General features: G+C 36.5%; 1 protein-coding gene across 2 annotated transcripts in view; it reads left to right on the top strand.

The window, feature by feature from the left end:
• The first annotated feature begins 589 nt into the window (after positions 1–589).
• Positions 590–12313, top strand: part of LOC103702655 (transportin-1) — a 33104-nt gene continuing 21380 nt past the window's right edge. The window contains exons 1-13 of one of the 2 annotated variants that reach the window (XM_088715053.2): positions 681–1055; positions 3078–3365; positions 4225–4314; positions 4434–4511; positions 4592–4672; positions 4774–4827; positions 4998–5048; positions 5310–5395; positions 8985–9051; positions 9145–9201; positions 9349–9378; positions 9483–9542; positions 9727–9840. In XM_088715053.2, the coding sequence (XP_088571179.2) occupies positions 858–1055; positions 3078–3365; positions 4225–4314; positions 4434–4511; positions 4592–4672; positions 4774–4827; positions 4998–5048; positions 5310–5395; positions 8985–9051; positions 9145–9201; positions 9349–9378; positions 9483–9542; positions 9727–9840 (1254 nt within the window). In that variant the 5' untranslated portion in view covers positions 681–857. Of the gene's footprint in view, positions 1056–3077; positions 3366–4224; positions 4315–4433; positions 4512–4591; positions 4673–4773; positions 4828–4997; positions 5049–5309; positions 5396–8984; positions 9052–9144; positions 9202–9348; positions 9379–9482; positions 9543–9726; positions 9841–12313 lie in introns of both variants that reach the window. The other variant, XM_008785169.6, reaches the window with a different exon arrangement.

The following is a 12313-nucleotide window of genomic DNA, read 5'->3' as shown; positions in this document are numbered from 1 at the left end:
AGAAATTTACCATGGCCTATATACGATCCGCACCTGTCAGCCATAAATGCATTTCTATGTCGCAAAGATTAAATAATTTTTTAAAACTTAGGTCAAATCAGTTGAAATTTATACAAATTATAACTTTTAGCGAATGCGTGAAACTTAAACATAAATCGCCAGCGGTCAGAACCAAGCGGTATGGAGTATACCGTATTATATCGATTCGGTACTGGTATTTGATTTGTATAGCGACCAACATTCGGTACGTCAAAAAATTTTATACCGTATTAATATTGTGCTAGTATGATACCGGTACGTAGTCCGGCATCGAAACGGTGAATCTTGGTATAGGTCACCGATACCTAACTCTTGGTAATTTTACAAAAAAAATACTTAATATGCATCATTTACCGGGCATGAATCTTAAAGCATGATGTGTATGATAATTGATGCCGTAATGGAATTTGTACCTAATATATATTCTTAACAAACGAGACCAACTGAGAAGTAACGACCTTTTGATCAGTGCTTTATTCCTTCCGAGTAGACTAATCCCAGAACAAAAGTGAAGGTCCATAAAACCCGGCCCGCTCTTAACGTCCAAGAAATCCGACAGCTGTCCACCCGTCTCGCTCGGCCTTCAAATTCTATCGTTCCCTACCCCTCTATAAAATCCTCTTTACACTTCTACCCCCTCCGCAGCTGGAAAATTTACGTCACCGCCGCTCGCGCTGCCGTCATCGAAGAAGCGCACCGCCTCCTCTTTTTTCCTCACATAAAATCGCCCACGAACCCCACACTTCCATACGAACCCCAAGATCCTTTCCTTGTCCTCACCTCCCTCCTCTTCTCCGATCGGCAGCGGCGGAGGAGCGATGGCGGCGACGGCGGCTGGGGCGGCGGCGGCGGCTCTGTGGCAGCCCCAGGAGGAGGGGCTCCGCGAGATCTGCGGCCTCTTGGAGCAGCAAATCTCCCCTAACTCCGATCAGCCCCGGATTTGGCAGCAGCTCCAGCACTATAGCCAGTTTCCCGATTTCAACAACTATCTCGTTTTCATCCTCGCGCACGCCGAGGTTTTCTCCTTTGTTTCTTCTCCCTCTTATCCTCGGCCTTCTCTCTCTTTTCATATATATCTAGTTTATACGGATTTTGTATTGATGGAGGTGTTTATTGGTTACTTCTTTGACGCGGGATATGTTAGGGTTTGGGCAAGTTTTAGTTTCGATTGCTGGTTGTTGCTGTATGGAGTGTTTGGTTGCTCTTTGACGAGTTTGATTTGATCATGATGTGATTCGAGAGTCTTTCTGATAGTTCGTGGAAGATGGTATAGAGGTTTACGGGTGTCATGTGATGTTTCCTGTTTTCTTGGTCATTTATAAATGGTTTGAGATGATTAGGAGAAAAAAAAAATAGTTATATTTCCTGGTCGGTCATGATTTCTGTTGGATTAGGAAATTATACGGAAATAGATTTGTAGAATTCTTGTGATTGATTTTTCAGATTCCGTGTTGGAATATTATGGGTTTCAGTGTACCACTGGTTATGTGGCAAAAACCTGGGCGTACTAGCTTGTATCGGCTGCTTCATGCCAATTCGAACAAGCTTGCTTTTGCCGGTTCATTGGAAAGATTGATATGCGCCAACATGTTATTGGAAAATCTACTTGTGGTAGTACCAGCCTGTTCAATATAGTTTCAGTTGGTTTAGCAGATTTGGCGGCTTAGACCTTAAGGTGTTATTGGCACTATTGGCTAATTTCTTGTTTTTCTCTTCTGTCTAACACTCATAAAAATTATTAAGAATCTGGAACTAAGTGGAGTCAATTTAAGTGAAGAATAAACTGAGGTTGATAAGATCCTTCATGTAAACCAAAAACAGATAGAAAACAGTATTGTGATCAACATAGTGAAGAAGGCATACTCTTTTGTAGTTCTCTTCCTTTTAAAAACACATATTGGATATGGTAATTTTATTTTTTTAAAGTACCAAAGTTTTAAGCATATTTTGTTCTGATTTTCGTTTTCCCCCAGTTTTTGTATTGTAAATTGAGTAGAGATGAAATATTGATACTTAAATTAGTTATTTTAATTAGTATGTATGCTGAAGTGTGGTTCTGGTGTATTAATGGATAAAATGCATTGCTCATACTTCTTGCGGCGGACATGAGGGAAGTCAGCGATAAGTGGTCCTTCTACTGGATGAGAATTTGTATTTTGATAGTCCTTTGGAAGCTTGCTTTTCTGTTATAAACTTATTGCAGATGGGTTCATGACTTATTGGAGTAACCGTGCAAGGTTTGTGGCGACAATAATTGATGTCTATTATTATTTCAAATTTTAGAAAACTTAAGTTGGATGTGGGGTGTGGCTGAAAATGATTGGTGATTATGGTGTGCCAGGATGTGAAAGCACTTGTATTTGCAATGCATTGCTGATCGGAACTGGAAGGAATTTTATCTTCAATATTAAGCACTTGCTATATCTTGGTTTCGGCAACGGAAACGAAAACCGTTGCTGGAGGTGAAGAAGGAGAAGGATAGAGAAAAAAAGAGAGAGCGAGCGGGGGAGGGAGGGAGAGGGAGGGAGGCCGGCGCCGGGGTAGCAAGGGGAAGCCACACCGGCCTCCCTCCCTCCCTCCCCTGCTCTCTCTCTTTCTCTTTTCCTCTCTCGTTCTCTTTCTTTCCCGCCTCTTCTACTGTGTCGGTACGTGCTCGGCACGACGCAGCTCGAACCGACTCGTCCCGCTGGAGAACCTGTACGGTGCTTGGTTCCGGTTCTGCCGACGTTGGTGCACGTGTTTCCACAAATGTGCAACATTTAAATTGATATTTGCAATTTGGTTTCATTGTCGATTAATTACCTTATTTGAAAATAAGATACAAGTCAACCTAATCTTATGTTATTACGAGATAATTTTTATATTATTCTCCTTTTGCAATTCTTATTTGGAATGCCTTTGTCTACATCTTATTTCTTTATCCCTGCTAAGTGTTTGGACATGAAATTCATTGTTGGTAAACTGGTATCTATTTGCAGCTTGCCATGTTAAAATATATTGCTGACAGCTGTTTGTCATCCATTTTTAAAACAAAACAGGGTAAATCAGTGGAAATACGACAGGCCGCTGGATTACTATTGAAAAACAATCTCAGGGCGACTTTCAGTTCCTTGTCTCCTTCGCACCAGCACTATATTAAGTCGGAGTTGTTGCCATGTTTAGGGGCAACAGATAGGACCATCAGATCCACAGTTGGTACAGTTGTCAGTGTTCTTGTTCAATTAGGGCAAGTTATTGGTTGGCCAGAGCTGTTGCAAGCTCTCGTTCGTTGCTTGGACAGTAATGACACAAATCATATGGAAGGTGCCATGGATGCCATATACAAGGTAGCTTCTTTTAACCAGATCCATAGTTTGTGCTTTTTTTTTACTTATTAAGAAAAATCTTATATTGGTAATGTTATAGCTCTTTTTGGCTAATTTACATCAACCCCCCGCCAACCCCCCCCCCCCCCCCCCAAAAAAAAAAGAAAAGAAAAAAAAGAAAAGAAAAGAAAAAAAAGAAAAGGATCTTACGTAACTTAGAACCCACTCAAATCAAAGACTTGTTGTTTTTGAATTATATCGGAATGGTGTGATTCCAAGGAACTCTGCAGACAGCTAAATTTGGACGCATTTGTGCAAATATATGTACTACAGTACAACTTCCTGTAGTTATAGTTGATATTAATTTCTGAATGCCTGCCTAAAAAAAATATTCAAAGTTATCATGCAAGATAACATGCATTAGCTATGAGCTTGTATGGAATGTCTGGGCATGCAATTCATGATGGATCAGTGGTGAACTTAGCTCTGCAGTGTCAAAAGCCCTTCCATGGTATGAAGACAAGTCCTATTTTGCAACACTCTGTTAGTTCTCAAGATAGCTTATTATCCGCTGACTGTAACATTGGAATTTTCCTTGAACACTTGAACATGCACTGGAGCCCATCACTAGTGTTGTTCATTAATGAAGTCTCATACCTAGAGAAGAGGAATCCGTTAAATTCTTATCCATCTTCAAAAGCTACTCTGTTATGATTGCAGTTTTCTTGCTAAGCCTCCTTGTACAATAGATCTGTTGAGAACAACATAAAATGGGTCATAATGAGGACAAATGCCATCTAAAAGTGATCATCTGGAATATCTGAAGAGCTCTATTTTAGAGACCATAGCTATTATTTTTCACTTCAATCTGTAATGTCAGATTTGTGAGGACATTCCTGAAGAGCTTGATGTTGATGTTCCTGGATTATCTGAACGGCCGATCAACATTTTAATTCCGAGATTATTGCAGGTGATTGAATATCTGAAAATTTAATTATTTAATATCTAAAATGCCCTCTGCAATCTCTGTCAATAGAAACCTGTAATATATGAGGTTAAAGACTGAATCATCCTTTTTCTTTTGTTCAGTTTTTTCAGTCTCCACATGCTGTACTCAGAAAGCTATCACTGGGTTCTCTTAATCAGTTTATTGTAGTGATGCCCAGAGTAAGTGAATCCAACATCTTGTTTTCAGTATTAGCAAAATCAAAGCTTATGGTTGACATGTAATGTGAATCGTTGTGCAGGCCTTGTTTATGTCCATGGATCAATACCTTCAGGGGTTGTTTGTTCTCACTCATGATTCTTCTGCAGATGTTCGGAAATTGGTCTGTAGTTTTTGAAGCCCTGAACTTTGTGAAAATTCCATCTCTGAAATTGATCTGCCATAATTTTTCACTTTCAATTTTTAAATACTTCTTGGTATTAGAAGTCCTTGAAAGCTAGTGATGATTATGACACTGTCATAATCATTTTCATTAAGGTTGGATGACCAGCACTTGTGCCTCTATAATGAAATTCATGCTTGTTCTGGTGTTTAATATTTAATATGTGGTTGCCTTTCTCATCGAAACTGTTCTGTCATGATTCAGAAATGCTTTGTATCTTTGACTTTGTGATGTTCTTTACTTCATTTTTTTTTGTGCTGCATAGGTTTGTGCTGCATTTGTTCAGCTAATTGAAGTCCAGCCATCATTCTTGGAGGTAGGTACAATGGATCCATTTGTTCTCTAATTCTCTGCTGTTGTTCTACTTTTATTTAGTTTTTGTATTTTATAATTCTTGCTCTGCATCTTGCTATCTGTGCTACTTTTTTTGGTATTTATTTGTGCATCATACCTGGTCCTGGTTAATAATGTTTTACGATTGGGTTCATATATCCTGATTGAGATCCACAGTAAGTTGCATGGGCCCACCCTGAAATTTCTTTCCTTCTTTAATTGACATTTGAACTTTATACTGCAGCCACATTTGAGAAATGTGATCGAATACATCTTGCAAGCTAACAAGGATCCTGATGATGAGGTTGCTCTGGAGGCTTGTGAATTTTGGTAAATCATTTGCCAACAGTATCATGCTATAATTATAAGCTCACAAAATACATATGTGATTGATTAGCAGTCTAATATTTGTAGTTTTCATGGTTATATATTAGTTATATACAAACTTTAAGTTTCATCTGAGTTTCTTGGTAGGAGTTTTGGTAATAATGAGATGCTTGTTGCATGGTGAAAGCTTAGAAAAAATGAGGCATGTTTTGTGATGTCAGCAAAGTCCAATTATGGTTATCTGACATTTCAAATGCACTTTTTGGATGCTCATTTTGAAGTTGGAGAAAAAGGGGGCCTTGTAGAAAATTTATTACATTACTTTAGTATTATAGAATAATTAAAATTATTGTGGTTAAAGGTGATTTTACTGTAAATCAAGGTTCTTAAATATGTATTCAATTGATTCTCTTCCACCTTGTTTACTAATATTTTAAGGGCAAAAGAATGCTTTCAAATATGAATCAGATTATTATTCGCTTGATTTTCGTTATAATATTTTCTGATATATATATATATATATATATATTGTTTCTGTTAATTTTACAAAATTCTGCCCCTATCTTTAGATTATTTGTTCGGGATACATTGATATTTCTTCTACATATGTTTTTGTTCTTTAGTTTTAATTTATTTGTTTAAAATCATTTGCAGTTCACTTTTGACTTCTGGGACCTGCACACATGTTCATGAAAATATAGTGCCATGGATTCAACAGCATTATATGATTTAATTGTAGGATTTACACAAGAAGATTCCAAATTGTGTTCATAACCATTGGCTTAGAGTTGTGAAGATACAATATGAGGCTCCTTTTTCTTTTGATCCTTAGCTGTAAAAGGGTATCTTTTAATAGGACTAGTCTTAGGCATGTGCTATGTATGTGAAATTATGTATATTGAGACTCTTAAAGTATGTCAAAGCATATGCATCAAGACTTTTAAAAATATGAGTCACGAATAATATAAAGGTTTCTAAAAGGGTTATCTTTTAACAGGACTAGTCTTGCCCTTTCTCTATGGGAGAGCATTTTTTCCCCTCTATCTAAGTGTTTCTAAAACTCTTTTTAAACATTTTCTTTCTATTCTTAAAAATCTATTTTTTTAAAGAAAAAACTTAAGTCATTTAAGATGCCAATCTGTTGAGATTTTGAGTAAAATGGTCATGATTTTCTAAAGAATCTGGGTCATTTTTTTTTCTGTTTCTAGTTGGTTGATTGCTGCCAGTTTTGCTGGGTTCTTCCCCCTCATGTGAGATCATGTGAATGTCTGTTGAATGAATAGCCGACACTTAGTCGTGCAAAAATTTCCATTATATGTAAGAGATATGTTATTAGTACCATTTTGAGGTTTCTCTCTTACGAGTCAATATCTTGGTAATCTCAATTGTGACCAATATCAAGATAAATTGAGATAACAATTTAGCTTGGCCAAGATGGAATGCTGGAGATATTCAAAAGAGACTAACAGATCCCAAGATCTCAATTGATCTATAAAAATCAAGATATCGATATATCACTCGATGAGTGGAGGAAAGGTCGATTATAATTCCATGCCTTTATTTTAATTCTTCCTAGTTAAAAAAAATCTATTGAAGATGCTAAACAAAATGATTAAGTAATATTGGCCAAATCAATCAAGCTGATGGCCACTATCTCAAAATATATAGGGATATACCAGGCTGACACTTTATATGTATCTATATATGTATGCCTGGGTAGGTATGTATGTATATATATGTATGTATGCATGTATACATACATACGTACATATACAGCATGTACATATGTATGTATAGATGTCTGTAGATCATATTTGTCAGTGTCTGATTGATATGTCAGCAATGATGAAATATTGGCTTCATTGATTGATTTTCTATGCTTGTGATTTCGGACAGTTATAATCGGCCTGCCTCATCCTAGCTATTTACGGTCGGCTTTGCTTATCCTTATTCTCTAAATATTTCTGTGTAGGTCCAACTGTAATATTATTTCAAGCTTCTTAATATCTTTCCTCACAACTTCTATCTATGTTACCTTAAGTGTGCCCCTCCACTCACACACACAAAAAAATTCTTTAAGATCTTTGTTGTACATGCTCAATCCATCTCTCTGTTCTTGATATGTGAAACTCCTATGGCTTCTTTAATATATATATATATATATATATATATATATATATATATATATATATATATATATTGATCAATCTCTCCTTTTTAGTTTTACTTTTGCAATTTTATGCACATCCGCCTTAACAATCTGATTTCCCGCCACAGTTTGTTTTCACGAACGCCCTTTGTTCTCCCAATATTCTATAGGCCTTATTATTGCTCCATAGGATTTTCCCTCAAGTCTCCAAGGTATGCATGGATCACATGATATCTAGAGGCACCTCTCCACTTCATACAATCAGCTTGAGTTCTATAATATCATAAATATGTTCATCTATCACCCATTAATTTATTTGATAGAACCCAAATGTTCATCTATCTTCCATTATTTTATATGATAGATCCCAAATAATGGGACTGATCAAATTTGTGATATCTATATACATTAAACTGAATTGGGACCATATCTTCACTGCCATTCTCACTAAATTAACATTTCTTTATGCGCTATTTCTTGTTTATTGATCTATAAGCCCTTACTTCTGAAGCTTTCTTCTGTAAATACAATTTGGTATATAAGCTGCTTTTTTTAAATCAATCAACACTATATTGTTTGCAAATAAATAGCATACACCATGTTACATCACCTGAATATTAGCAGTAAGTTTATCTTTAGTTAGCATAAAATGATGCGAGCTTATTTTGGATGCAACCTTTGTGGTTTTGGATGCAATCAACAATACAGACTAATTGATGAGTTACATACATACATACATACATACATACATACTTACATACATATTTTTTTTAGTTGGGCTAAACACTTTATGTTAACTCCTTGTACAAGGAGCTAACAGTTTAAAATTGATATCGGACTATCCAAGTTTAAGATCCAAATTGGCTACAAAAAAATGCCTAGAAAAAAATTCATTTGTTTTAGCGGTCTCTAACCTAATCATCAAGTAAGTGTTAAAATGGACAGTTTTTTTTTTTTTTTTTTGATAAAAAAAATGGACAGTTTTATGGCATGGTTCTATGCCTTACTATGATATAATCATCAAAACCTAATGAATTAACACCTGCTGATGCTTTAAGATGTGTAGATCATTATTCATAAAGCAGATTTTCTATTTCTGTGCCCTATTACGTATTTACTACACTAGTGGAATTGATACCATTTATTTTTGTACTGGCTTGATGCCGGTTAGATGCCACCAAAATATGTGAATTTTGATTTCTAGGCATTTGTTGCAGTGTAGATCATGCCTTCAGTTTGGATATTCAATTTGAATGGTTTATCATCGATTTTAAAATTACTAACTCGTTTTATAAGGAGCTAGCATAAAGTATAGACCAACTCATATCTATCTATCTATCTATCTATATATATATACACATATATAGACAGTAAGCAATTGTAGTTTTCTTGCTATCTGCAATATCATAAGTGGCTAATCTTGAATGTGGGCTAACATCTCAGGTCAGCATATTGCGATGCTAATTTGCCCCCGGATGGCTTTAGAGAGTTTCTACCTCGCTTGATTCCAGTATTTCTTATGCCCCATTAGCACTATCAATTTTTAACCACATGGTTTTGCACCTTGTTATAATGTATGTACTTCTATTCCAAACACCTGTAGGTTTTGATGTCAAATATGGTGTACGCTGATGATGATGAGTCACTTGTTGATTTAGAGGTATGCTATTCTTTTTACAAGTTTCACTTGCTTGTGGTTACCTTTTTGGAGTTATCTTTATTATTAATATATGACTATTGTTTTTTTTTTAAAATTCTTGTTCAAAAGTAAACTTGTTCTAATGGATATAGTTTTCTTTCCTAACAGGAAGATGAATCTTTTCCAGATAGGGATCAGGTTTTTTATTTTCCTTCACAGTTTTCATTTTGTTCTTCATTTGAGTGTACATATTTATCGTCTTATTGCTTGGGAATTATATAGAAAAGCATCTTGATTGACAGGATCTGAAGCCTCGTTTCCATTCATCACGATTGCATGGATCTGATAATGGAGAAGAAGACGTATGTTCTTACAATTTCCTGTTTCCTAATTTATATTTTCTGCTTTAGTTCACAATTATTCTCATCACTTACTCTAGCCACTAATATTGAGCCTTTTTGAACTGGTGATTTTGACACCACAACTTTGTAACCATCAACTCTGATCTTCTTCTGCTTATGCCTCCTTGATTGCTGCCGTCTACAGGATGATGACACTGTCAATGTTTGGAATTTACGGAAATGCAGTGCAGCTGGACTGGATATTCTGTCAAATGTATTTGGTGATGAGATTCTTCCTACATTGATGCCTTTAATTCAGGTAACTGTAAAATCTTGCTCTTAAAACGTGTATACTTATAGTTATAATGGTAAGAGTTCATCTATGTTTGTGCCTAAGTTATAAAAAAAAATGGTTTGTAATTGGTTACTGTTCTATTGAAATGGAATAAGTATCTTTAAGAACATATTTTTTATTACTTGGTCAATCTGTTTGGACTGTGGTAGTGAAAGTTCACAGGTCCAACTTTAGTCTAGATTATCATTTGTGCTAGAGTTAGGATTTTCTTACTGCATATAACTGATTTTGGTCCTGATATCAGAAGAAATTCTTTTAATTGCATGCTAGATTTTGGCCAAAATCTTACTTCCCCTGCTGCTTATGTAGCCATGTTTATGCTGTTTGTTTTCTGTGACCTACCTTTTGTCATCAGTAGCTTCAAACCGCTTCTGAACATAACCTGTCAGGAAGTATGCAGTTGCATAATTCATATAGTGAGAGTGAGCTATGCCTACTCCTTGGTAGTTACATTTTTTTCAAAAAAAGTGCTTCTTATGAAAAACCCCTTTTGAACATGTTTCTTGAATCATGATACAAAAAACATCTGTAGAGAGTATTCTATTTTCTTATTTTTCACAATCAGAAGCAAAAAAAAAATCCATTAAAATGTTAGTTTTCCTTGATGACTAACTGACCCCATACATTAATATAACAAATGAACCTTGAAACAATCCTTCAGACCCAAATTATTGCATGAATTATAACACGGACTATGAAAATAATATGATTATGCATGACTTGTTACAAAAGAGGTATGGACTTTTAAATGATTAAAAATATTTCTTTCTTTCAACTTTGGAGATGATGAAGTGTGAATCTAAGACTTAGGGTCTGCCCAATTTGGTCTAGTGTTTGCTTGCTTCAAATACCTGATGGTTCTTAATCGGAGTCCATGAAGAAAGCTTCAAAAAGCCAACCCAAATTGTTGAGTTGAAGCTCGCTGGTTATGGTTGTAAACTTGTAATAGGTTCTAAGTGTACCTTGTCCAGCTTGTCTCCAAATTCTGTCATATTCACCTTTCTGAGGTTGTCTGGAATAGTGTGATATAAGATTTTTTGCTTCAACCAGTCTGGTGTTTAAATATTTCTGCATGCAGCTTTGAATCTGAAATACAGAACTTATAAGCCATTCAGACTATATTGGTTTGCATATTTGAATTTATTTCATTGTAGTGGTTCCTCAAAGAGATGCAGCAACAGTCTGCTTTGGTTCTTGTATAACATTTAACAAAATAAACAAGAACCGTGCTGAAATATGGGATCATTTGGAAAAGAAAAAGTGCAAATATCTCTTATATAACTACTCTGAATGTTAGTGATGCGCAAAGGGACTTGGACAGCTGATATGTGGCACCTTGTCACAGAATCAGGTGGCTGAACAATTTCCTCAGTGAACTGCTTGCAAGTTTTGAACAAAATTAGTGATGCTTTAAGTTCGAGCAAATGTGAAAACAACAAAGTGATATTAATGAGAGGATGCTTTGTGAAGAGAAGAGATTAGCAGATGGAAGAAAGAGCAAGAGGCCATATAAGATGGTGAGTAGCAAAATTCAATTCAAGGAAATGGCAAATTTAATAATTTGTAAATCTTAGGTCTCAGAAGATTATTTGTTTAGAACCCCTCTTAGTAGTTCTAATAGATCCTTGATTATACCAAATCTAAGGGGGCTAAAAATTTGAACCATATATCTAACTCCAGTTCCTTAATCTAATGATTCAAATTCTGTTGGATGGGAGCATCTTGGATTCTTGGGTTTCCCAAGGAACAGGATATGCCATGTCCCGCCCTGTCTCTATAACTAGAATGGTGGAGCATCCCGGAACAAATGTAAACTCGATGTTTAAGGTCACATTCAACAGGTCATTGCTTTACTAAGGGTTGAAATGGCAACTTTGCTCCTTACAATTCAGAAAAACTGTCAGTTGAATTAGTTTCGATGAGGTTTTGAGGGCGGCGAAACTCCTTCCCCACTTTGTTCTTGACCGTGTCTCCTTTTTTGTCCCTTCCTCTCTTTGCACCTTGACCTCTGTTGCCATGTCCTCCCTCCTCCCTCTCTCTCTCCCTCCCCCCCTTCCCTCCCTCCCACCCAACCTTCTTGTCGCCTCAATGGATCTATAATGCTGTTGCTGCCACCCCCTCTATATCTCTCCCCCCCTCCGATGCTTCAGAGGGTGTCAGCTGCTGGATCAGGCACACCACCACCCCTTCATTGTCTTCTTCTTCTTCTCTCTCTCTCTCTCTCTCTCTCTCTCTCTCTTTTCCTAGTCTCTCTATACCTGCTTCTTGCTAAAGGAATTCACCCTCCTCAGACCATAGAAAAAGTGGGCTGGGAACAGAACGGCAACGCCGTGTCCGTTTTGGCCCATGCTCCAGCTATTTCCTGGAGGGGACTGCAGTGGGATGGTAGAGCACCCATATGGGGTAAGATTGGGGTCCTGCCCCTACTCCACGTCTC

This window comes from Phoenix dactylifera, chromosome 2, assembly GCF_051530095.1.
Source record: "Phoenix dactylifera cultivar Ajwa chromosome 2, Ajwa_hap1_PhDact_Kaust_v1.1, whole genome shotgun sequence".
NCBI classification, from domain to species: Eukaryota; Viridiplantae; Streptophyta; class Magnoliopsida; order Arecales; family Arecaceae; genus Phoenix; species Phoenix dactylifera.
The sequence above is the reverse complement of the archived record's forward strand: the minus strand, read 5'-3'. Positions and strand labels throughout refer to the sequence as shown.